The 27,547-nt window shown below is 39.7% G+C and overlaps 1 protein-coding gene across 4 annotated transcripts in view; it reads right to left on the reverse strand.

Annotated features, from left to right (window-relative positions):
• Positions 1 to 13,640: 13,640 nt before the first annotated feature.
• Positions 13,641 to 27,547, reverse strand: part of YLPM1 (YLP motif containing 1) — a 71,191-nt gene continuing 57,284 nt past the window's right edge. For 3 of the 4 annotated variants that reach the window (XM_084842331.1, XM_084842322.1, XM_084842308.1), the window contains 4 exons: positions 23,646 to 23,697; positions 16,662 to 16,792; positions 14,527 to 14,707; positions 13,641 to 14,224 (listed from right to left, as the gene is read on the reverse strand). In XM_084842331.1, the coding sequence (XP_084698457.1) occupies positions 14,561 to 14,707; positions 16,662 to 16,792; positions 23,646 to 23,697 (330 nt within the window). In that variant the 3' untranslated portion in view covers positions 13,641 to 14,224; positions 14,527 to 14,560. The remainder of the gene's footprint in view (positions 14,225 to 14,526; positions 14,708 to 16,661; positions 16,793 to 23,645; positions 23,698 to 27,547) is intronic. The other variant, XR_014788923.1, reaches the window with a different exon arrangement.

Raw genomic sequence — 27,547 nt, forward strand, 5'->3', positions numbered from 1 at the left:
ACTCAGCCAGCTTAATCTAGGGTGGCTGTGAGGATAAAGTGGGAAAATCCCTGAACTTTTTGGAAGAGGATACTAATGTTTAATAAAAATGAACACATATTAATTATGGCATAGGGCCCAGCCTAGTTTCTGAAGTATGTCATGAGCCAAATAGAAGTACTACCATAGGAAGCTACCTTATACCTAGTCAGACTGTTCATCTAGCCCAGTATTAACTACTCTGGCTGGCAGGAGCTTCCCAGAATGTCAGGCAGAGGTGCTTCACATCATCTGCTAATTGAGATTCTTTTAAGTGGAGATGCCAGGGATTAAAATTGGGTTCTTCTACCAGCAAAGCATGTGCTGTATCACTGAGCTACAGTCCCTCCCCAAACATGGGGAGATATTTGGCAGGATGATTATTTTTGCCTTTTCTCTGTAACACCATTGCATTTAGAAAACTTCACAACATATGTAGCAGCACAACCCAGTTTATTTACACTGTATTGTTTCTTATTTGTGTTTTCTTTGCCTTTACACTTATAACAGAGATTTGAAAACTTACTTCATGGACCTTCCTGGCTTGTAATGTTTTCCCAGCAAAGATACTACTGTTCTATTTGCTACTTGGATTTGTTATATAGTTGCAGTACCAATGTAAAATGGAAGTCACATCAGATAAATTCAGTAGTGAAAATTATGTTAATTACAAAATTAACATAAATTAAGGTAGCCAGACAACAAACTTCAATGCCCAAAACCAGAGAGATGCAAGATAAATTCTTGTCTTCAGTTGCTAGGTACAGTAGTCTGAACTCTTGTGTTTCAAAATGAGGTATGAGAAACGGGCCAGATCTCTGCAGATAACCTGGAAAGCCATTTGTCCATTGAAAAAACAAATCTTTAATTCAAATAATAGTTTAAGATTCCTCCCTCCCCCAGCTTTCCCATGTCAAATTACTAATGGTACAAATTTTTTATTTTCCCACATCTCTGGGAAGAGTTATTTTCCCACATCACCATTTTTTATTCCTTTATTACATTTTGCTGTTTAAAGTTAAGGCAAATGATGGCAAGAAAGGCTCCATTTTGATGTCTCTGCTTGTCAGCATTTAAAAGTACTCTAACTATCCATCTTCACATAAATATTATTGCAAGTATAGAGGTCAAGGCTAGATAAATGCCAGGCATCTTGTTTCTCAAGCTCCTAAACTTTGTTCATAGTTCCAAGTATTTTCTCATGTCTGTAAACAGGATTCTGTAACTTGCATTGAGCTGGGGGGGGGGGGAGAATCTAAATTAAAGTTTAGCACCTAAAGAATTGGTAGTGGCTCCCATGCCTTAAATCCAACATCAGTCGAGCAGGCTTCCCTGTACTCTCCTCCACCCCCAAGAGTAGATTGGGGGGCTGCTGGGGAGAGGGGGGGAAGGAAATAATTTCCACCAGTGGTGTCTGTTCTGCTGATGAAAGGACACCATTGGATTAAAGGCTATGAATTTGCCACCTTTGTTTTGGCACAAGAGCATACTAAAGTATCTGTAGGATGTGCCATTGACCAACAAGTGTATCCCACACTGGAATGAATTCAGAATTTTCTCTTCACTCCCACCTTTCACCTTCTGCTTTGCCACTCCCCCCACCCCCCGCCCACTCCCACTCTATGAAACTGCCTTATTTGATAGGAAATTCACATCAGGATAGTGCTTCAAGGCCCCTCATACCTGAATAGAACACAACCTCCTTACAAAACAATGGTTTTGAGGGGGACATTACATATTTGACTCAAACATTTCTATCATGCTTAATGACAAATGTCACAAATCTACTTCCTATTAGTGTGTGGACGTCTTGTTCATGGCACTGCTGCCTTCCAAACCTTAGTACAGTGTGGTAATGTCATAGTTTTAAGATACTTTACATATCTTAATTCTGTCACTGAGGAAATCAGGTGCATGTGTGAATTCATTTTAGGTCAATTCATATGTTCATATTAACAAAACAATCCTGTGGAGGGGGAAGAGAATCCATGGCGAAGCCAACCCCAATTCCTGTGCCCTGTCAGCTTAATGCACCCGGGGCGGGTTTTCCCCCAGCACAAGCTTTTAGAAATTCACTAGTTGGCCCTTGTGGGTATGCGTGTGGGGGAGGGGTTGTCAGGGGAACGAGAGGGCTCTGGATTCCGCAGATCCACAGCTGCAAGCAACATGCCCTCAGAATACCCTCTTTTGCACCCTACCACCGGCAGGAACACTGTGGGCATTATATCTATGCTTGTAGAGCTTTCTGCAGGCTTAGCAGGATGTCCCGCTGGTGCAGTGGCAATGCTACAATATCCTTCAGCCTGGAGAACAGCTGACAGGCTTTAGGACTGCAACTTAAGTAAGCTTTTTCTGGTTTAAAATTTTAGCTAATGTTTTAGGGCCAACATACTTAGAGGAGTAATTATTATTTCTCCCTGGGTCTAGAGCAGATCAAATTTACACAACAATGGAGCAAGGTGTACTTAAAAATGTCCTATTAAAAAAAATACAGTGAATTCACAGTATTTGATTGGTAAGCAACCTCTCAACGCACACCAAATACTGGAATGCAGATCAAATCACTGAATAAGTGAAAGAAACTACAGATGAGCCTTCTGAACAGAAATATTCCACTGGAGACGTACATAATTCCCAGAGATTACACTTTATTCAGCCCCATGTAATGCAGTGGAAGAAACATTACAATGGAATCACAGAATCATAGGGTTGGAAGGGGCCTACAAGACCATTGAGTCCAGCCCTCTGCGCAATGCCTGATTCCCAGGCGGTCTCCCATACAAGTATTTTGCTCATAATTAAGTAAGCTAACAAATCATTTCCAGTTCAGTGTGAACATATTCAATACACAGAAAAAATGCAAATAAGGAGTAGCAGAAGGACACCTAACAGAAAACAAAGACTCGTGCACAGACTCTTCACTCAGCTTTAGGGCTGGTTTACATGTGCAGGCACAATGATAGCAGCTGGATGTGAGAACTGCCTCTAATGAGATTGTTATTTGAAGTGATGGAATATGGACATTCTGTCTAGCATTTCCTCTGTGACTGCTATTTCACAAATGCAAGCCATCGCCTGAAGCTGTGATCACAGACTGAATTCTGGGGTGTGGGGAGTTGGCTGAAACAAAGTTCATACATGCATATTCATCTGGAAGCAAGAGGATTCTGGAAAAAATGAATTGAAATTGTTATTATGGTCAAATTACAGAAGATATGAGACAGGGAAATGTAAACATTAGTCCAGTCTAGTTCCTGTGCCACTTTTATTCTAGCTTTTAACTAAAGACGTTGTTCATAATTGTGGAAAACTCACTTGCTGAGAAAACTGAATGTGTAACAGGACTATAACTTACCACTCTCCTTTTGAAGATTATGATTAGAAAGATCAAAGTCCTCAGTGGACTGGTTGTGTGAATGGCCAAACCCAGCATTTGCTGAAGTTAAGATCCATTAACCTTGTTCGCTAATGACATCATGGTGGGAGGAAAGAAAATAAATGAATACACTGTACATTCCTAGAACAGAAATAATTAGATTACAAAAACTAGAAAAGGAGTAAAATAAGGACTCTATTTGTAAAATGTCAAGCACATTAGGTGATTTTGACCAGGATGTTGACTTTGACCTGCATTTAATATGCTTTGCTTCTCAATATTTAGAGCATCTCTACACCAGCCTAAAACCCCGCATTTAAAATGGGGCTTTCTGCTTCCGTTTTAAATGCAGGATCACAATGGGTTCCCTTTATATGTGCTTCCTTTCCTGCTCCTTTCCCCCATTATCTGAGTCTTCCATATGTTTCATCATACAGCTGCTAGATGGTGCTTAGATCCTCTTGTTGTGGCTTTCCCTCTTTTCAGGAGGGAACTCAAGCAGAGCTCAAGTGATGTAATTTGATAGCTCATTCTCTTTTTAAAAATGGAATAAAGGTAATTTAGTGTGGGAGACACCCTGGAGGTTGATGATGTAATCTAAAGGACCAGCAAACTTCCATGAGTAACCAATCTCAATTGCAGGATAAAAGCTCTCTGTGAAGAAGCCCTTAGTCAATGGACAGCCCTGCTTCCAGAGACTACAATGAAATGAGCTGGGAATAAATAAAGGCAGTCTGTGTGTTAGTCCTAATTTAAATTCACTATGAAAGTTGGGATTCTTCAACAACCTTGAAGAATTAACTCCTTTTATATTAATGTTGATCCTCTCAAATGGAGTTTTGTCTGCTTCAGCCATGCATTTAAAAATATCATGAAATGCATCTCTAATACAGAAATCTCAAGATGGTTTATTGAACACATGATACATGCACATTCCATACTTTAGCAGCAGTTTCCAGAAGACATTATGTTATGTAAAGATGTGGCTGGTATGATGCAAACAGATCAGACATTTTTCTTCTCTTTTCAATTAACCACCATTTCTTGTTATGTCTGAACCTGGACAAACTGCGGTTAATTTAACTATGGTTTATAAAAACAAGCCAGCCTCATAAACCATGGTATGAAGTTAGCTTCTTTCCCTAAACTATAGTTAAGGAAAGTTTGTCTGGGTTTGGACATAAACCAAACAAATAGAGCCAGTGTGGTGTAGTGGCAAGAGTGTTGGACTAGGAGCTGGGAGATCTGGGTTCTAGTCCCCACTCGGCCATGGAAGCTCACTGGGTGACTTTGGGACAGTCACAGACTCTCAGCCCAACCCACCTCGCAGGGTTGTTGTTGTGAGGATAAAATGGAGAGGAGGAGGATAATGTCAGCCGCCTTGGGTTCCTTGCAAGAGGAAAAAAGGCGGGGTATAAATGCAATAAATAAATAAATAAATAAAGCTTAGTTAAAAATGGAAATGAAAGATTCTTATCTCCTCCCTATGACCACAGCAAAGGGAAGTGGGGAGCTGACAAGCCTCAGGCTCAATCCCATAACACTAAACCAGATTAGCATTATGTCCAAATAAAGCCATAACCTGCAAGCTGGTACAGAGGGTGGTGGTGAATATATAATTCACCTAGGAATCACAAGCTTTTAAAATACATTTTTATTTTAAAAGAAGAGTCCAACCTCAGAAGCCAGAGAGCTGAATTAGATTTTCAGTGATTAGGGACACTAGCAAGCCCACCTGCCCCCGCAATTATGCAAAATAAGACATTGCATACATTTAATTTGTACAACTTGCAGAATTCTGAATTGTATATACTTTATAAAGTTTGGTGCAGAACTGAGATTGTCTGGACGCAGATTTTTTATTTTTTTTTTAGTGCTAAGTACATACAGCCTTGTGGAAGTGAAACCACTCACTGTATACTGCTAGTATTGTTTTACTGTCTCTTTTCAATCTGAAGTTCTTCTATGTAACTTACCAGCTGCATACACCAATTTCAAGGTACCATGAGACTTCAGATTGGAAAACAAGTCATGGAAAAACATAAATGGCTCTCTCACAAGTTCTATATGTAGGTTTCCTTCACCTTGGTAACATCTACATACTTACTTTATTTGTGTATGATCTCCACCATCAGAATAGCATCCTGCTGATCCAAACAACCCAAGAAGTGGAAAAAATGGGATTCTTCCTTTAAAACAAGGGTGTACAACCTGTGACCCTTGACCACTCCCCGAGAAGCCCCTGAGGCCAGCAGGACCCCACCCATTTAGCTGGGCTGTGGTGGTAGGAAAAACGCTGTTCCCCGATTTGTGAGATCGCTGTTCAAACTTAGTGGTGATCACTTGGAGATGGGAGAGGTTTTTTACCTCCCCCCTCAGAGATTCCCCAGATTTCAGCAGGCAGTGAAGGGGGGGTGTACATGTCCGGTCTCTGAGCCAACACTGGATCCAGCTCTTGGGACTGATATGGGTGTGCACATCTGTTTTAAACAGTATAAAGTAATAACATAGCTCCACTCATATCACCAAGAGCTTATCTGCACTGTTTTACAAGAGGGACGGTTGCATTCAATCTCCGTGGTGCACGGTGCACTCATAATTGCCGCATGGTAGCTCCATACCTACTTGCAGTGCAGACAGAATCAGTGCTATATAACAGAAGTGACTTATTTAATGGTTATTTCACTATAACGCAGCGCTCAGCTGATGAAGAATTAGAATGTAACTTGGACAACATCTGCAGAGTTGACTACTGCACCTATCAAGTGTCAAATATTAGTCTAGGGCAATTCTAGCAATAGTTCATTCCTCTGTGTGTGCTTTCTGGTCCTTGCACACATTGTTCTTGATTTTCATAAGAACATTGCCAGAGGAATGCAAGTTGCCTTGGATGATATTTATGCATTTGATCATGGACCATCATGGTTACTTATATTTATTAATACAAATATGTGCCAAAATATCATACACAGTTAAGTCAATGAATGGTGAGAAGCCAAACATCTTTATTCTTGGAAGCCAAGCCTGCTAAGCATGTAGGATGTTGTACATGCTATGCTCGGGAGGAAGGTATTTCTTTAAACAGAAGAACTGCCTTGTTGTACCAGACCAAGGGACTATCTACTGCAGCATTCTGTCTTCAACATCAGGATGCTCTCAAACAGAGCTTGAGGGAAATACCATTGCTAGATTTTGGCACCAGCATCTGGTAACCAACCATTATCCATTTGTGTTTTTGTATTCCAGTGTGAAGGTCATACCTAATTTCAGCATAAGGTCTAAAATCTAGAAGTTCCAGCAGTAAGTTCCCAGAATATTTGACTATTAATCGTGCTGTCCAGAGGTGGAATTGGTATTGTTACAACTACCCTAAGCTGCAGAAGGTAGCACAACTGAAACAAACTGCAACCAAAGATATTCAATTAAAGGCACTGCATTTCCTCAAGGGTGTAATCAGGGTAAAATGTGAGGAATTCTGAAGAGGGACCATGATGGGGAAAGGTTCCTGCCTGCCTTTTCCCTAGAAGTAGAAGTCCCAGTAAAATCTTTGGAAACAGTCTAGTTTTGTTTTTAAAAAAATATTGCGTTTTATTTTTCTACATTTACTCAGCATAGACAACAACACCCCATCACATCAACCCTAACCCAGAACTTCCCCAATTAATGAAAAATAGGAAGGAGGAAGGAAGAAGGAAACAGAAATAAAATGAATACATCTGTGGGAAGAGAAACAGAAGATAGGGAGAAAAAGGGGAAAGAGTGAGGGGTTGGGTTAACCCATATCTATAGAAAGTACTCAAGCTTCAACAGTGAAATAAAATCAGCAAACTTTTGTCAATTTTTTTTAAAAAGAGGAATGTTAAGAGTCTTCCCCTGTTAGGAATTTCTATCAAGTAATGTGTGGAAAAGATGTTGGATCTTAGTATGTGACAAGGAGAATGGTTTATCAAGTTCCCTGCCACCAACACAGCTTGCTGAACCTATGGAAGGTCATATTTGGAAAATATGAAAATATAGCAAATATATTTTGTTGCTATATTTGTTTTCTCTGCAAAACCAAATGAGTAGAAGTGATACATATGTGGACAAAGTAAAGTTCATGTGGCATTATAAACTTCATTATCTGCAATCCATATGCACATAGCCCACTTGTGGGAATCCACATCTCTGGCACCTGCCTTCATGGCAAAGCTACATTTGAGAAAATGAGTAGCAGACCAATGTGATTTGAGCAAAATTTTCTTTTGATCCAGACACATCCTGAAGTCTAAAGATGTTTTATCTTCACTGAATTCAAAGCTGATTGCAAAGGTCATAATAGTACTCCTACATTAGTGATCCAGTCAAGGTACACTGGGTTTAAGCGAAATTTCACTTTATTACTGTTAATTTCATTCTTTTACTGTTAGATATGGTAATAGCTGGACATCCTATTTTATTCCAAGACTGTCAACAGTGTAAAAGAACAATTAGCTCAGAAGTGCTATAAGCGCCAAAGCCAAGTTTTAAAACCTAGGCAATGCCACAACGTCATAGGAGATAAATGAAATACCTCCTTAAGATGAATGTTCTCTGCATTCAGGGAGAATGCTAATACCTGACACCAATTTTTATTTTGATTATAATAATGTCAATAAGACGGTGCAAATGATCCAAACCTTGTCTGAAAAAAAAATACCCCACTTGATTTTGATGGAGAACACAGGAGAAAACCTTAAGAAACAGGGTAATGTCCAAAATTTGTGTCACCTTTCATTACAGAAATCAGCCAACAGTTTGCTAAAGATTAAGGGTCTCTCAATGTTTTAAGAAGCACTGCTATAACAGCCTCATACATTCTACTTGGGAGACAGATTTGTTGGTATCCTCTACAACAGGGCTGGGCAATTTGTAGCCCTCCAGATATTTTCGCTTACAACTCCTATCCTCCCTCATCATTGGCTATGTTAGCTAGGGCTGATGGGAATTGTAGGACAAAACATCCGGAGGGCCAAAAACCCACTACTGTTCTACAGCTTTTAATAAGAAAGGGATCAGAGGTTCTTGTTGGTTTTTATGCCACTCCATAGTGGAATCATGTGGATCCATGGCCTTACCATTTTTCATGACATCACCAGCCTTTTCAGTTTCAGTTGCCTGCAGTAGTAATGCAAATAATTCTTAGCTCTTCTTCTAATATGGAATGCTTCAGTTGACACAATGACTGGGTTTACACATCATGATAAGCATGGTGGTTCATAAGCTATTCACAGTAGCTTTTAAACCACCATGGCTTATTGTGTCATCTGCGAGCAGTTTTCCCCTGCCATGGTGGCTTATTTTGGCTTAATAATGATATTGGTACTGTGACATAAGCCATGGTCTGCATTGAGGTTTATTTAAACCATTGTGGCTTATCGTGTCATCTGGCACTCCACAGTGGCTTAAAGTGTGGTTTAAAGGTCGCCTACAGAGTCACTTGGCAAGAGTGGTCAAAACCGCTGCTACTGTTCTGCTCCACCTGGCATATCTCTGTTTCTGAGATCTGCCTAGCAGCCAGGCACAGACAGTCAATGAGAAAAACTCTAAACCGCCCCTGAAACGTCGAAAGAGCGCTACTCTGAAATAGCACTACTGCAACATACTGCAAAGTAAAAATGAAGAGCAGTGTCATATAGCTCCAATTGCCCTATATCCAAAGGGTGCAACTACAAAGTAGTGAATATTTATTTATTTATTTTCTTAATCGCCCATCTGGCCTGTCACCCGGCCACTCTGGGCGATGTACAATAACACAACCAGTTTAAAAACAATAAAATTACACATTAAAACATCATTTTCTAAAATTTCCCTGGCCCACCCCAAATGCCTGCCCAAACAACCAAGTTTTCAACGCGTTGCGGAAGCTCATTAAAGTGAATAAGTGAAATAGTGCTATTGTGAAACACCACTACTGCAAAATAGCGCTACTCCGACATAGTGAACAGTGGGAAAAGAAGTCTGTCAAAAGCGTGCTATTGTCAGTGGGGGAAACGAAAGGAATGGGAGGGGGAAGGGACACCGGGTTTTGATGGCGCATTGGGTACCTCCCTACGAGGGGAAGCTGTATATGATGTTTTGTTCCAATCCTGCAAAATTCCAAGGGTTTATTGCTGCCACCCCCTTTTTGGTGCGCACGGGGTTTTCACTCCTCTGTGCATAATCATGCAGGGTTCTGATGGTATATCAGGTGCCTCCCTACTAGGGGAAGCTGTGTATGAAGTTTTGTCCTGATTCTACAAACTTCCAAGGGTTTATAGATGCCATTCCCTTTTTGGTGCAAACAGGGTTTTCGCTCCTTTGGCGGCATGGAGGGAGGAACATGACGTAGCTGTGGCACGAGGATAGGCAGGGAGTGCTATCCAGCGCAAAGGAAGCTGGGATATCATCCTGGCTGAGCAGAAGGACACTAGAGGGAGGAGGGCAGGGAAAATAAGCTATGCACAGTCCAATCCTGTGGTGGATACAAGAACTTATAAGCTACTGTGAGTAGCTTATAAACTACTTTGGCTTAAAATGATGTGTGAACCTGCCCAGACTGCACCAGGAGAAGAGACTTCATCACTATATAATGAAAAGCCGGTAATAAATTTCTTAAATAAATGTACAGATGAATCAAAGAGCGTTGAATACTAATGGCTTTTTGAATGAAATGTACCTTTTCCTAAATGTTTATTCAAGGCAGGATGATAAAACTCTGCAAAGAAAGAAGCTTAATCAAACGTTTGTTGTTGTCAAATGTAATAGGAGCAATCCAACTTTAATAACAGCAGCGAGTTTTGCCACTGCCTTTAAAGGGAGGTTGCGTGCTACCTTTAGTATCATTCTTCAATGTAATCAGTGTGGGTCCTCTACATTATACTCAAGTGTTATGTACCGATGAAAACATTTCACCCTCCATCTCAAAAGAGGATGTGTCCCAGGGTCAATTACAGTATACCTAACATTAAATGTTTCCATGCTACCCAATTCAGTAAGCTAGCTACTGACAGGAAGTAATGGTTTCTTTCAAGAATTCCTCATTCCAAGCTCAAAGATCAAGAAGCACACTGACTTGTAATACCCTGTAGACTGTACCATTGCTACTGAAATATTAAATGTAAATTGCTCTTAGTGAGGGTGATATGCCATTCATTTGTTCAATTCATAAGTAATCTATTTTTCAGCTAGAATCCCACAAAACAGTGACAGAGGATTGTTCAGAAGTTCAATATTTAATTCCCTTTGATGATGCTGAATATGTGGAAATTGTGACTACAGTAGGCAGTTTTAATTTTCCATCTTGTTCAAACAATCATCAATGTTCAAAGTACAGTAATAAGTGCTATGTGGCCACAGTTGGTGGTGGTCAACATCATCTGAACTAAATCTGGAATATCAAGATTTCTTTTTTCCTCTCATATAGCAATTCTGAGCTAATCAATTAAAAAATGACAAAATTACTTTTTGGAAATAAGTTCAAACATGTGTGAATGGACTTCTTCTGCCTTGGTCATGTCTGTAGCAACAATGCCCACATATGCAAGAACAGGTAAAAGATTTGTCTAGTCCAGCATCCTCTTTTCAGCAATGGCCAGTCAGATGCTTCCAGGAAGCCCACAATCAGAATCAGCTTCCTCCACATGAACCTGACCGGCAACTTCATTCATCTTCTGGGATGCTGCTTCAGAAATACAGTAGGTGGGTACCCTAGACAAGGTCTTTTCAGCTGAGGTGTTCCAGATCTTGGACAGCTTTCCCAACAGAAGTTCACCAGGCTCCTTCACTGCTAACTTTTACATTAGCAGTGAAGACTAGTTAATTTATTTTTTAGATTTTATTTATTTTGTAGATTATCATGCTTAGATTATTTTATGCTGCCTGGCCTTTTGTGTGTGTTTTTTAAAAGATCGTCAGTGTTTTATTGACATTCTTTGTTTTAATGTGAGTCTAGTTTTATTTGACTGTAAGTTGCCTCGAATATTTGTTAGAAAAGTAAGGCATAATTGCTGAAAATAAAATAAAATGAAGGCAACAGCCCTTCCACATTGCTTGTTCACCAACAACTAGTCTTCAGCTGTTCCTGACCATGGAGGTATTCCTGAAGTGCTGCCCACAGAAAGTAAGAAGAAAATAGAAAAGGAATAAGGAAGCTCTGAAAACATGGAACATATGCATTACAGAGCTCCAACAGCCTATTCTATCATTTGTATTATTGAAGCATCGATTGTTGCATTCCAACATGTGTAGCAAATTTTCCACAGGTGGTGCTATCAAACCATAAGAATGGGGAATATCACAAGTCTTCCCTAGAATATGCAGTTGGTTCCAAATAATGTACTGAAACAGCGTACAAGGCTTGGATACACAAAAAGACACTAAATTGTGGTGACAGAACCATGCTAAAACAGCAATAAGAGTACAATTATCTACAGCCAGATGTATTAGAATAGGAAGCACACAGGCCTAATTTAAACACGACGCAGAGTGGCCAAGAAGAATTTCCACACCCGTGTGTGCAGTGGTACTGTGCCAGGCATCCATAGCTCAGGTGAGCACTGCACTGGTATACTAACAATACATAAAGAGTAGCAGTTCAAATGAGATGCTGAGTGCATGCAATGCTGCACAAGTAAGTTCTTCTTGCTCATCTGGCATTACATTTACACTTGTCTAACTCAAGCCTCTGTCTTAGGTGGAAAGGGGTTCTTCTGCAAATGTTGCCATAAAAGTTCCATGATAGTCAAATATCGAGTTGCAGCAATGAACAGGATAATATAACATTGACTCTATAGATGAGAGCTCTGATGTCAGAAGAGCAGATACCAATCCTTAGTCTTCTGCCAGGGATGACAAAAGGTATTTGTAGAAGTAATTTCTCATTATTTTGTAAGTGAAAAAGATTATTCTTATGCATTAGAATTGTGAATTCAGACAAATTTAAAAGATGCTTAAATTTCTTGTAAAGAAGCCAGTATATATGGTGAAGAGAAACATCCACCATGCCAGACAAAGGACAGATTTCAGTGGGCTTAAACTTGAACACAGCATGCACAGAAAATCTTCATAATCAAATCAGTGTTGTGCACTTCAAAAGTTTGCATGTTTAAAATGTTGCAGATGACCCTGGGTCTTACCATTTCTGTTTCTCTTCACACAAGAGCAGTAAACCATATCATTCTGATAAATACTACATCTGCCTGCTTAACTAAGTATTATGTAGAACTTCCTTTCTCTTTCTTGGACAAAAAACCCAAAAGGAAGTTGGTTTAGATACGAGGCATGCTTACGTAAAAAAATCACTTATATAGGGTTCAAACAAGAGATTCTCCTGAGCATCTTTATCCAAAAGATCCAGTTATTATTCCAGCTTTGAGAACAGCGTAGCATCTCTTTGTATCCTTATCAAATTATTGGTTTCTTATAGCAACAATGAGTGCAATCCTGACCACTACAAGGTCAAAACAGCTTCCAGTTTCCTATGTCTCTTTGTAACTTTGTGAAATGCAGGTCCAAAAACAGCTTAGCAAAAATAAAATGTCACAGAATGGCATAATGGGAAACTATACACATGAATAAGCTTCTGTAGCCCTTTAACATTCTGCGCTGCATTCAGATATTCTATTATTCATTCTGGGAACATTAAATTAAACATAATTTATCAGATTGGAAAATGTCAAGTAAACAAATATATTACAGTAACAAACCGTTCATTAAATACTAAACAGTGGCCTCCTTCAATATGAAAAATACCCTCATCACTACTAATGTGCTTGTGAACAGAAACTGTTTGCAAGGTAATCACTAAATTGATTGACTAAGAAGAATTGCTGAAGCAGCTTTCAGTCCCTCCCTCCCCTTTTCTAAAATAAAAGTAAAGACCACAATTTCTAAGATTTCATTAATGGAAATAGCCTCATTCAGATAATCTGGCTCCTTCTCTATCCATATAATTCACAACATAAATCACTGAATTGGACATCTGAAAGTATAAAAACAATTCATTCCATTTGTTCATTAGCAAGCACGTGAAGCTGTGCATGTCATAAGACAGAGAGACCACTGTATTTAAAGTCACTCAACCATCCTCCTAGAGACAAAACACTTTCTTTCCAACATGAAATAAAGCCCTCTTCTTGGGACAGTTGAATGGCTTTTAGTCTCTGTGCATACATGAGTGCTTTCTGGCAATTGTGTGCATGTTTAATTTTTGTGTGTGAAGAATAATAATGCTTTGAAGCAGAAGTTTATAAGGAAACAGGATCCTTTAATGACCAAAAGGGTTCTGGACTATCACCAAGGGCTCATTCACCTGCATTCCCGAACAGGAGCTTCCAGCATTCTGCCAAGAGATGAAGAGCCCATGTTTTAAAAGGTAAACACAGACACACACATGCACACATAAAAAAGCCCACATGATATATATGGCCGACTACGTCATTCACTAGGTTCATAGTGAAAGTTTATTGTTCTGCTTTCTAGTACAATAAACTACAAAGTTTGTACAGTATAAAATAACAACAGCCACAAAGCAACAATGCAATGGTAATGCTGACATTCTGTGACAGTACAGCAGAGGAAATGTCCTTGGCCTTATCTTTCCATTCTACTGCACACATAAAAGCTAAGACTACCAATTGTAAAACAAAAACCTTCTTTCACATTTAGATGCAAGAGGACTCCATATAACTTGGGGATGCTGGATATCACCAGTTAGAATTTCAACGAATGCAATAAAATAAAAGCTTCAAAGAAAAGAATCCCACAACTCTCAAGATGGGGAATTACATGTTCCATGCCACCCTGTGTTCAGTTCTCACCAAAGCAAATGGCCTGCAGAGAAAAGAAAATGGTTACAAAGAACTAGTCAGCATCTGGCATGGAAGAAATAACCACAGTGCTGACGAGTAGTAAGGCTTTCCTTGAAAAGTTTCTCATTGCTAAATATTTGAACTGTGGCATTCCATTTCCTCCTATCATCACACATAAAATAGGAGACTAGACATCAAATAGATATGCACAATTGACTAGTCTATCTATGCCCCAATGTCATTATCTAGAGCAGAACTCTATCACTGAACATTCTTTAGCTCATTCTCAAAAACACACAGAGGCACAAAAGGTTTAGCTCTTACCCTAAATGTAGAAAAAATCCATTTGTCAATTGCATCAGATGTATTTGGTGCGATTGAGGGCTCTCTCAGCAAAATGACCACTTTCATCTGTGATTTTCTCCCAATCTGTTTGTCCCACAACAAAACCAATGGCCCTCTTCCTGTCTGCATCCTTTTTTTCTTCAAGGTCTGCCCACCTCACCTACAAAGAACATAATGTTGGAATGATTCTCATTTCAGGAAAAGGAAGTGAAACTTTTTTACCCCAATAGTGTAGCACTCAACAAAGATTTCAGACAATTTAGAAAAGGGATAGCAACCCCATCAGTTGAACATCCTAACATACTGACAGAGAGGTGGACAAACCTTAAGTCTAAGCCACTTTCAGTTCTGTAATTTCAGAAGTCACTGCACAATCCTTTCTGCACAATTCAGATGGACACTTTGCTCACAAAGAAAGAAATCTAAGATGATATGAGGGCATTCTTCTGTCTTGTTCTCCTTCTCAGTGCTGGCTACTGTAGATTGTAAAACCCAGTTGCTTATTGTACAGGGCATTCCCCTGCAGTCAGATGTGAGTTCCATACACATTTGGAACTCACGAGTATGACATTCGCACATCTTATCCTAGGGAAGCTGTTCAAGGTCCATCCTCATATGTAACCAGGAAGCACCAAAAGCAGAAGTGCATCACTTCAGGACCTGCTTTTTGCTTCTTTACTGAACATGTGAGGATGTCATAGGGTGACCATTCATTCCTGTTTTTCTGCTTCCTGCTTCGATTACTGAAACTTTCTCCAGTGGCTCCCCAAGGCTGTTCCTGATCAACTTCTCTTTTAGATGTATGGTGCCGCCATATACTAAATGAGGACAGTGTCCATCCAACCTAGTAATGCCAACCCTCACAGGCAGTTGAGTCTCAAACCAAGGGTCCTACGCAATTGTCTTGCCTAGGCCTGCTATCCAATACTGGGACAGGAAAAATGTGCACAAGTCAAATGGTTAGCCTGGCTCACTAAAGCCTACTTTCTACCATCCATGTTATTTACCTGTTAAAATTATATAAAAACAGATAATGAAATTGAGAATGAAGCACTGAAGCCTCAAGGCACAAAAAGATGCGCTATTCAGCCGTACTCTCATCTTATTTTCCATATGTCTTTTCAACTCTCAAAGTTCACCAAATTGTAATGGAATTAGAACTGAGTCAAAAGATTCCCCCCCCCCCCAATTTTAGCAATTTTGCAACCCTTTGTGAAAGGATGTGAAACTGTTCACAAGGGAGGTGTTGGGGCAAAGCGCAAACCCATCCCTGTTGCAGAGGCAGCAAGGCTAATACTCTGTTGCCCTGTTTCAATTGTGTTTAGCTGAGTAATTTGGACATGATGGGGATGTGTATTTAGATGTACATCTAAATGTGCATCCCACTGAAAGTAAGACAGTGAGGATGAATCCATCTGGGCATCATCCATCTGCAATGCATTACTTTCAATGGGATGTAGGGCCATGAAACTGCCAGCACAGTGTAGCAAGGCAGGGAGCGTTGCCTGGGCATTGGGGATGTGTTTCCTCTCCTCCCACAACACAGCACATCAGGGGAACAATAGCTGTAGGTGTAAAAGTGAGATGGGGGGGAGGGAGAGAGCGCGGAAGGTAGGGGGTTTCATACTGCCTCCCCAAACAGCAACTTTTGGTGTAAAAATCAAACCTCATGAAAATCTGGCACAGCACTAAGCGGATTATCCTTTTGGGACCCTGTAGCAACTTCAGTAGACAGCTTTAATACGCGCCCTCTACCCATACTGCAAATCTATCAAGTATCTGTGTGTTTTCCATTTCCACAGTTACTAACTGTTTTTTTTCCTTTGCCTCTTGCTATACAGCCTTTCCTGCCTTTAGCTTTATATACATACTACTAAGCTTTGCTATCTTCTCTTTCTAGTCCTCTCTACCACACACACACGACTAGGCATGTTGATTTTCAGAAGCTTTGTCAGTAAGAGAAATGGAACCTAATGAAACAATAAAATGAAAACAATGGACCCAACAATGCCCCCAAACATACATGAACTGAATCAAAATATACAGTTCTTGCTTTGTGGAAAGGCTTCTGGGTCTGCCCTCTGAGACATTAAATCCAAAGTGGCATTTATTACCCTCTTCTTTCCAGGTTCAGAAGCACGGGTATCATAATCATCTGGAAGTTGAAGATAATCTTCCATTCTGCTGGCAATTGCCTCCCAATCACGTTTCCTCTTAGCACCAGTTCGCAATCCATCCAATTTGTCTGAGAACAAACATACAGCCTTAGGGTTAAAGGAGAAAACTCTGTGTAATGCCCAACACAAACAAGGTGCATGGAAATACTCTTAAAAGGGCAAGTTGGTATCTTATAACAGTGGATTCCGCATGTTCTTGGGTGTCTTCATGAGTGGAACAAATTCAGATAAATGGGAAAACCCATTTCTACCCATTTGAAACATTGAGCCATGAGTCTGTAATATAGTAAGATATACACACAGAAAGGAGAGAAGCTTCTCGTCTTGGATAATCACATCAGAGTTCATATACTATAGTGATACTTGAACATGTTCCGAAAACGATGACTCCATTTTACCAGCAGTTTAATTATTAAAAGCAACCTTTCATTCCTTGTGTTTAGGCCAATGCAGTGGCAAATACATCAGGAGTCCACCAGACATTTACACTTATTTCAGAAACACCACAAGACAGTTTTTGAACTGTTTCACCAAGCGATCTATGGTACAGAGTATCCACTACAAATTAAATCCACAGGCAGTTTACCATTTCCTACCTTTGCTTGAACCAATATGACTCTCCTGATGTGAAGTTCAGAATTATGGTTATAGTAATTTTTTTGGTATGGTCACTTTTTCCTGAACAGTATATTTCAAAACCTGCATTACTAGGAAGTAGTTTGTACTGCAAGCAGGTGTGAATTGATGAAATTAGTGCTATAGCTCACAAAGACTTTCTATATGCATAATTTTTTTTCACAGGTTCACAGGGCTGTGTAGTAGACTGAACATTTTAAATGATTTTTACAAATATACCAATGTTTAAATGCACAATAGCATATTTTAAGGTTATAGTTTGTCTAAATGTCCACCAGAGATTGTTATTACAAGTTGGCAAATCCCTCATCCTCCCTGTTTGTAGGACAGAACATTACAAATCATAAATGCTCATTTCTTACTAGTGCAAACAGAAGGGTGGCAGTTATATGTAAATTAACAAATGACAATATGTGTTTCTGTATACCAAAACAGAATTTATAAGTATGAAATCATATTAAATCAAATCATCTAAACCCACTTCACTAGTTTTTCTGAAATTATTTCAAGCCTAAAAGATGGCATATATCCAATAAATGGACTATTACATTTACCTATAATGATATTATGATTATTTGGGGCAATTTAACTCTAGTTAAACTCTAACTGTATTTTCAAATGCTCCAGTTATATATGCTAGCTATATTCAAATTAAAACGGTGGTTTCAGTTCCATAGAAGGATGCCATCTGCCAGCAGCAAGATATGAAAAGCACCTTTAATATTTTGCAATAGTAAAAGTGTTTTGAAATCTATTGCCCTTTACCAACAAATTAGTTTACACAAACCATTTTCTATTTGAGAGCTTTGACCATGAATAGCACCAATTAATGCATAAAAGTTACATAAGGGAGAAGTATATGGACATATTTAAGATAAATGATCTGAGATATGAAAGGTAGCCACACTGAAACTCTCACAAACTAGGCCCAGGATCCAAACAGTCCTGTGTACAAGTGGAAAGTACTTTGGCTTATGGTGTGTGTGTGTGTGTGTGTGTGTGTGTGTACACGTGTGTGGTGTTTTGCTGATTTTCCTTCCCATCTGCAGTCCTTCAGTTCTGCACCAAATCATGCTCCAGAGCAGCCTTTGCCCATCTTTTGGAGCAGCTTTTGGAAGGACGCTGCAAGGGGAGGGGGGCAGAAAAGCCCTGCTGCACACACAGCTCCTTTGATACTGGTCCTGGCATCAAATTGTTCTGAATCAAAGCATTAACAGGTAAATCTGATCAACATGGAAACATTAATTCTTTCATTCAAGTGGCATAGTAGTGGTGTATGCAATACTCCTACAGAAAAGGGAGAAATAAGAACTGAGAGCAAAGTCCTTGTTCATTCAGTAAACTACTTCATGAAATGTTCTTCTTATTTCTTGGTCTCTGAGTTTCCTTCCTTCCTTATGGTATGTTTTTAAAATGTGATGTTAAACTATGCCTCTATGGAATGTAATGAATACTCACCTAAGCAAATGCAAAAGGACTGAAGAGCAGCTTAAGATGTAAGACATACCCAATGGTAATAACCATTTCACACAAGCATATTTTTTAATAAAATGAGAGTGGAGACAAACATTAGACCTATAATAGAATTGTCTTCTGTTTCCATGAAGACTGCTTTGGTACTGAAATCATTTTGAAATTATTGCTTGAAAGGACTTACTGCAAAAGTGAAGTTGTCAGATGGACTCGTGACCACTTAGCAGCAGTTATATTTTAGCTGAAATATTATTTTCTTTGCAAGCATGTATGTAAGGAGATTGCAGGTACACAGTATTCAGAAGAATATATCACCAATACAGCACGTTATTTTATGTTACAGGCAACATTTGTAGCAAAATGTTTAACATATGAGATATACCTATGAATCAGGAGCCTAACACATAGCGGAATTTTACTGTTATTTATCAGACAGCACTCACAGAGCATCTGGAAAGCTAGCTGAGATCACAACATCCAGCAGCCCATTACTTTCAGAGCTACTTTGGAAAAGGAGCAATACTGCTACACTGTCTATGTCATTTTCTCTCTACATTGCCCTGTTAGATAACCTTCAACGGGAGTGAACATAAGAACGTAAGAAGAGCCATGTTGGATCAGACCAAGGGTCCAATTAGTCCAGCGTTCTGTTCACATAGTGGCCAACTAGCTGTTGACCAGGAACCCACATGAGTGCATCAGCACCCTCCCACCCATGTTCCCCAGCACCTGATGCATGTAGGCATATTGCCTCTGATAGTGGAGGTAGGATATAGTCATCAGGACTAGTAGCCATTGATAGCCTTCTCCTTCATTAATTTGTTTAACCCCCTTTTAAAGCCATCCAAATTTCTAGCCATCACTACATCTTGTGGAAAGGGAAGGGAGGAGGAGTGCATCACTGATGGTTCTCCTGGACCCCTTAGTGGCTTTTGATATTACTGACCATGGTAAACCTCTGCATTGTCCGTCTTGGATGGTTATTTGAAGGGATTGTGCTTCTGTGCCTATATTCCGATTGGTTCCAGAAGATAGTATCAGGGGACTGCTATTCTGCCCCATGGCATTCTGCTGCCGGGTTCCACAAAGCTCCATTTTGTCCCCCATGCTGTTTAATATCTACATGAAGCTTCTGAGAGAGGTCATCTGGGGATTTGGAGTAAATTGTCATCAGTATGCTGATGAAACAACTGTCTCTTTCCTTTCCATCTACTGTAGATGCTTTGAATAGGTGTTTGAAGTTGGTAATGGGCTGGATGCAGACCAATAAACAGAAGAGAACTGACAATATAAAAGCATAAAAAGAGTGCTACTGGATCAGATCAAAGGTCCATATAGTCTGGCATGCTGTTTCTCACTGTGTCCAACCAGATCCATCTGGGAAGCCCACAAGGAGAGCATGAAGGAAATAGTCCTCTTCCAATGTTTGTGCTCTAGCAATTGGTATACAGTGGCATACTGCCAGAAAAGACTGAAGTACAGTTGACTAGTGATGTAGTTGACCAAGGCAAGATTGAGTGTGTTCTGGATGTGGTTGCATTACCTCTAAAGGATCAGGCCCCTTAAGATGGATGCTCGGTCACCCTCCATGGCTCACAGCATCTTCAACCAGTTGGTGCACCCGCTGTGGCCATTTTTGGAAAAACAAGAGCTGAGTGCAGTTATCCATGCCCTGATAAATCACTGATGCGTGCTTTACATAAAACCACCTTTGAAGACTGTTCAGAAACTTCAGAATACAACAGCAAGGCTGTTAACTTGTAAACTGCCTTGGTTGGCCTCAGAAAGGCAGTATAGAAATATAACGAACAAACAGGCACTGACAGTAAATAACATATCTCACTAGTATGTAAAGAGCTTCATTGTCTACCAATTTGCATCTGGACACATTTCAAGATGCTGGCTTTGACTTAGAAAGCCCTAAAGCACAGACTTGGGATCAGGGTAGCTGTAGGACAGCGTATACCTATACAAGCCTGCCCAACTATTAAGACCTTCTTCAGAGGCTCTGCTCAGAGTACTCCCACCCACCAAGGTGAGGTGGGTGGCAACTAATGATATACCTTCTTTGTGGAACTCCCTCCTCCTGTCCATTTGCTTAACAATCTGCTTTGTTGGTGTTTAGATGCCAGTTGAAGATACTGCTCTCTGCATGGGCCTTAAGTGGGATTTACAACCCCATATTTTCACTGATGTTTTAAAACTCCTTTTAAAACTGGTTAAAACTGTTTTTATTTTTTCCCTGTGCTGTTAGTCATACTTTGATGCTGGATTGTTTTTATTCACTGTGTATATTAACTATATTGCATGCCACATCAAATCATGATTAAGAGGTGGATCACAAATGTTTTAAATAAATAAATAAATTAATTAATTAATTCAGGACCATCCCTTATTTTAAAAATATTACTGCTTAAAGTACTTCAGTTCAATTTACATACAATGTTCTTATGAGATTGGTGTGCTTACAACAATCACATGAAAACAGACCCTGCTACTACAGTGAGTGTGTGAAGCTAACAATTACAGATTCATGACCGCTTATCTACACACACATCATATGCCATGTACACCCAGTAATTTGGGCATCATTATAAGACAACTGCTTTCTAGCATTTGCTCCATGAAGCAGCTGAGAATTATAGGAATCTTTAGACAGTTAGTGAGGGATGTTTCCCATATATAACTTTTCCCCATTTAATCGCTATAGAATGTGGTAGAGACCAACCTAACCACTTTCTATATTTATACATATTAGAGTATATTCTATCCAGATCCAGGACATGTTGCAGTCTCCCATCTCTAAACCTCCAGGATTACCATCAGCAACCTTTACCACCAATTTTCAGTTTAATTTATCCTAGAAGACTGAAACCATGTAGAGCCACTAGGATACCAAGACCTTTTCCCAGAGAGAGAATATAACTTCCTAGTGGATAAAATCATGACCGATCTTGCAAAGATTCTCAGATTATATATTTGGATATAAAAACTGCTGTGTGAAAAAGGGAAATTATGTGAGATATACAACAGTTCCTTGTATGTGGTAAAAATGTGTGGACTTTTATATTAAAATTACATAACTATTGACAAACTGTTAAATTCATCAATACTATACCACACCATGCAAATGTGACAAAATCATGACATTAAGCAACTGGCACAGTAAGCTCTAAATTCTATGAACGTGCACATCTTCATCGGTAGTTCATTTTTGAACTACTTAACTCTCCAGCATTGTCATTTTGCTGGACACACCTTAAGTATTAGGAAGTCATTCTGTTCTTTTGAAATTTCAATTGCTTTTCAACAGAACATAGCTGCAGTAAAGGTACCAGAATCATCAGAAAGCAATTTTATGCAAATAGTTCCAGAATAAAAAAGAGTTTTCTCCAGTTGCACCCCAAAGTGTTGCACCCTAAAGCGTTAGGGGAATTTAAAAAAGACTAAATGAGCAAGCACCAATACCTGGATTCACATTCTGAAAGGACATGTCATACACTTTGTCATTTAGTTCATGTTGCACCCTCTCAAGCAACTAGTCTGCTAAATAAATGCAATCCAAAGTATTGTTTTCAAGTATTGTTGTTGTTGTTCAGTTGTGTCCGACTCTTCATGACCCCATGGACCATAGCACGCCAGGCCTTCCTGTCCTGTGCTCCCTCCCGGAGTGTGCTCAAGTCCATGTTTTCAAGTATAGCAATAGCTTATTAGGAAGGATGCTCAATAAATCCAGCTTAATGCTGAATTTGCCGTGCATACCTTAAATCTCTGGAAGTCAAAAACATACGGGAGGGAATGAAGTACTCCTTAGTATCTTGTGCTATAAAACTTCCAAGAATTATGTTGGGATGTATGCACCAATGATTTATTTCAATGTGTGATACAGAAACTGAAGTGTAATGGAAGTTCCTTGATATCCATATATTAACCATTGTTCAGCATTATATATCTTTTTGATTCTTACCAGGGATATTCTGCAGCATAACGGTGCTAATAAGATTTCAGTGTTCAAACCATTTTCCTTTTCAATAAGAACTGTTCCTATGAAAAAGTTCTGATTCTACAAATGTTTTCAATTAATCATATTATCACACTGATTTGATTAGTTATAGCTAGTTTAAAACCAGAAAGCACACACTTAGGTCGGTCAATCAAATAATTGTTTAATAGTAATGGCCTCTAAGGAAACAATATGCTTTTAAGGAAGATTGTTGAAAATAAATGTAAGACAGAAACACGATGAAGTCTGGCCTTCATTTCTCTTTTCTCTCAGAATCACTGAGGTCTCAATGCAATTAATGAATGAACTGACAGCTACTTCCCATTAACAGTGGTTTGAAATGCTGGTGGTTACTTGCTGCCTGCAACCATGCCAAAGCAAAGCATAATGCTGAACAATGTACGCAAACTAATGAAAGCTTAACATGTATGGACCTATAAACAAAAATAGTATAAAGAAGAATACACATTAAGTCCTATTGTTCTCAGCACCTATGTGGGAAACATTAAGACAATGCAAATATTTCCCTTTACTCACAACATATTTATTTGAATACTAATATACTAATATAAAAGTAATGCATCACCCAAGTGACACAAAAAACTACAAGTTAAAGGATTCGATTATTTGTGTCTTTGCAACTACAGAAGACAAAGTGTATATATTACACTGCTCAGAGATATCTTCAGAAATGTCAAACTCAATTCATACCATTCTGCCTTAGGCAAGTAATCAGAGTAGGAAACTGCAGTTGTGCAAATACTTTCATCAGATTTTTTAAAAATAGCAATAATAAATGAAATACCCACCTAGTTTTGCTTCAGAAGTATCCATCTCCCATTTGCTTTTCGGAATGTAACCCTAAATCATATACAGAAAGAAGCTCGAAGGATTAGAGAGAGATATAGAAGACATAACACACATTTAAACTTGCAACAGCATTATACTGCAAACATTTCCTTAGAACAAACTCAGTCTGAACTGTGAAATGAGAGAAAATATTTGAAAAAACAAAATAATGCAAATTTTCATATTCACTTTGCACCTAGTGCAAGAATACAACTCTCAGTAAGTACAGGGCTCTTGGATCAGTGTATAGCAACAGTGGTACAAATATGTATCACATCTCTCTCAACGTGGCGTGAACTTTGCATTCCAGTTGCAAACCGAGACCCTCAGTACACTGCCAGCATTCAAAGAGACCCACGCTCATCATGCCCAAGTGTTTCCACAGGCACACCAGAGCTTTTCAGATCGTACCCATTGTTCTTTGCATTCTGCCCAGAGGATTTCCTACAAATATAGGTTCAAATAATTATTCTGCAGTAGCTATCTTGATAGTATGGATTTTTGAAACTCATGTTCAGACTACACCACGTATTTGTGTTAAAGAATTAAGAAAGAATATGCACAAAGGACATGTATTAGTGAACATAAGAGCTGAGTGTGTAACTCGTTTTAAATCATTTACCAGTCTAGCCCACTTCAGATGATAGCAAATATTTCGTGATGGGAGTCTCACATGTTCAAGTTATCAAGTGATAGCTACAATTACCAGTGCCAAGTGTAATGTGCAAGCATAGCTGGGCCTGGCTCTGATCCAGCACAGCACACAGAAAGTGGCCAGAAGTGCATGAGTAATTGGCTTTTAAAAAAAGATGAAATCTCACCAATCGGCTATTTGACAGCAAATGGGGACTGAGTCCAGCTCTTGCTCCTCTTCCTGAACATGTGATGACTCAGGCTAGGTTCGCACAACATGATTAAGCCACAATGTTTTTTTCTTAATTAACCATGATGGTTTATTGTGTCATCTGCAAGCAGTTTTCCCAAACCACAGTGGTTTATTTAACAAAAATAAGCCACCCTGATGGTCTGCAGTGAGGTCCATTTTACCCATCAGGGCTTATTGTGTTGTCTGGTGCTCCAGAGTGGTTTAAACAGATCACCCACAGAGCCGCCTGGCAAAACCACTGCCACTGCTCTGCTTCTCTAGGGTGATCACTGTTTCTGAGATCTGTCTAGCAACATATTGTACTCTCCGCCTGTATCCACCCTTACTCCTCTCCTGGTGGTGTGCTCTGCAAACTTCCAAAGTGTCAAACCCCATGTTTCCCATGGAGAGGCACAGCTGTGCAGAGTTTTAGTTCTGCCTTGGGTACCTCCCCACAGTGGGAACCTGTGTATGAAATTTTGTCCCTTCCTGCAAACGTCCAAGAGTTTAGAGCCACCGCCACCCCTTTTTGGTGCAAACATGTTTTTACTCACATGTGTTTGTAATCACACAGGGTTTTGGTTGTGCATTGGGTGCCTCCCTACGAGGGGAACCTGTGTATGAAATTTTGTCCCGTTCCTGCAAACTTTTAAGGGTATAGAGCTGCCATTCCCTTTTTGGTGCGCGCAGGCAGGGGGAAAGGGCGGTGCAAGGAGAGGTGGGGAGCACTGCGGGTTGGTTGGGGTGATAGTGGCGAGGGTACTGGGAAGTGGGTAAAGATCGATGCCAGGATGAGATGAGTTCCAACAAGGCAGAGACAGAAGAAGATGCTCTCTAGCACGCAGCCGGCCAATCGGAGAGAGGAACGTGATGTAGCTGAGGTGTGAGGGTTGGTGGGGAATGGTATCCAGCGCAAAGGAAGCTGGGATACCATCCCAGCCGGGTGGGAGGACTACAGAGGGAGGAGGGACAAAGGGGGGGGGAAGTACTGGTGTAGCTTATTTGTCCGATCATTTGAGGGCTCACAGTAGCTTATTTTCCAAATACTGTGAGTAGCTTATAAAACACCATGGCTTAAAGTGACATGTGAACCCGCCCACAATTTCAGCTTTGTGGAAAAGGTGACGCGCACGCCACCTTGGCTGTTGAGTCGAAAACAGTATAGCGAGAGCAGCAGCTGTTTGGGTGCACCACTGCCCTTCTGGCCAGGGACACACATAGATGGACCATAACTGGACCAGGGTGAAAGTTTCTAATAATGAAAGTACAACCCTATTATAATTCAGTCTTTGGTTCATGTACTTTATGTGAACAGAACTATTGTCTCAACTGAATTTGAACAATATTTAACATAATCCACATAAGATGGAAATACTGTTGGTTGGCAGACTGCCTAACCTAGAAAGAGGTGTAAAATCCATTTGGATGTGATTTGTACTCCCTTTGAATAATCAGGTTCGTAGCTTAAGAGTGCGCTCCTTGATCCAACAATGCTTTTATAGGCTTGGGTGGCAACAGTCACTAAGAACATCTTTTAGCAGTTTAGGCTAGTATATCAACTGAACAGTTTGCTGGAAAATTCTCACCTAGCCAGAATCATTCATTCTCTACTAACCTCCAGAATTGACTACTTTAACACACTTAATGTAGGGCTGACCTTGAAAGGCGCCTAGAAATTCTGATGCAAAATGCCACTGCTAGATTGCTGGCAAGAACTGGCCAGTCAGAGCATATTACTCAAGAATTGCTCTGCTCTGCACTGGCTGGCTGTTGGTTTCTGGGTTCAATTGAAGGTGTTGATTTTTACCCTTAAAGTTCCACACAGCCCAAGACTTGGGTATCTGAAGGAACACCTTCTCTTCTATGTATCCCCTGCAGTGCTCTGTTCAACATTTGAGGTCCTGCTCTGAGCGCTCTCAATGACTGAAGTCTGGCAGTTGTCCATTAGGAGCAGGGCCTTTCTAGTAGAGTCTTCAACCCTATACCTTCCCCAGTAAGGACTACCTGGCCCTGATACTGTATGCCTACAGAAGCTAGTCAAAAACCTGGCTTTTTAGGAAGACCTGCAGCATCAGGTGATTCTGTTACCCCTTGTTTTTTCCTGTATGTATTACTCCCTAGTATGCTCACCATTGTTGGCTTTGACGGTTTTCTGAAATTAATGTGTAGTCTATACAAATCAATTTAATAATTTTGAATTTGGCAAGTATATTAGGGTTTACATCCTTTGTCTTCATGAGAGTGTATTCATTTGCACTCAACTCCTAAACTACATGTTGGATTTTTTAAATCCAAAGCAGAACACTGGAGGCTGCAGTCAGGAGTGGAGAAAGGATGGCGGAGGGCTGCTTAACTCTTTCCTCTCCAAATAGCCCCCAATACAGTTGAAACAAGGTGGTGGTGGGGGAAGCCAGGGGAAACTTATACAGAGCTCCATGCAATGTGTAATTTAGCCCTCAACTCTGTTATAAAGAATACTATAAAACTGCTGTCTGCGTATGCAAAAAGAATGTTAGGAACAGAATCTTAATTTAAAAGGAATAAACTCAGCCCCTTCCTAAAAAGTTTCATGAGCACCTTATATAAACAAGTTTAAAATACTTTTAAGGTATTTCCATTCCTATTCTATTTTTCTTTTGAACATTATATTTTATGATATAATTAACAGGTAGTATTGTAAATCAGAAAAATACAACTGCAGAAAGACATGCCGTTGAATATACTGCATAACCTGCAACATCACCCTTTCTAGAATCCTGATGCTTTTTATAGAAACATTGGTGTGTGAGTAAATGCTTCTAGTATGAAGGGGTATCTGTTCAATATTTAAGGTTGGAATCCTATATTCACTTACCTGTAAGTCCCACTGAACTCAGTGGGTAATTATGCATGGGACTGAACTGTTGGAGACTTTTTAATAGAACACTGTTATACATATGTTCTGCCAATACAATAAGAATGTTACAATTTCAGTGCAATCTTACATATGTGTGGCTG

The sequence above is a fragment of the Heloderma suspectum genome, chromosome 1 (assembly GCF_057233095.1).
Source record: "Heloderma suspectum isolate Gila_16-S chromosome 1, 16-S_ref, whole genome shotgun sequence".
Classification (NCBI taxonomy): domain Eukaryota; kingdom Metazoa; phylum Chordata; class Lepidosauria; order Squamata; family Helodermatidae; genus Heloderma; species Heloderma suspectum.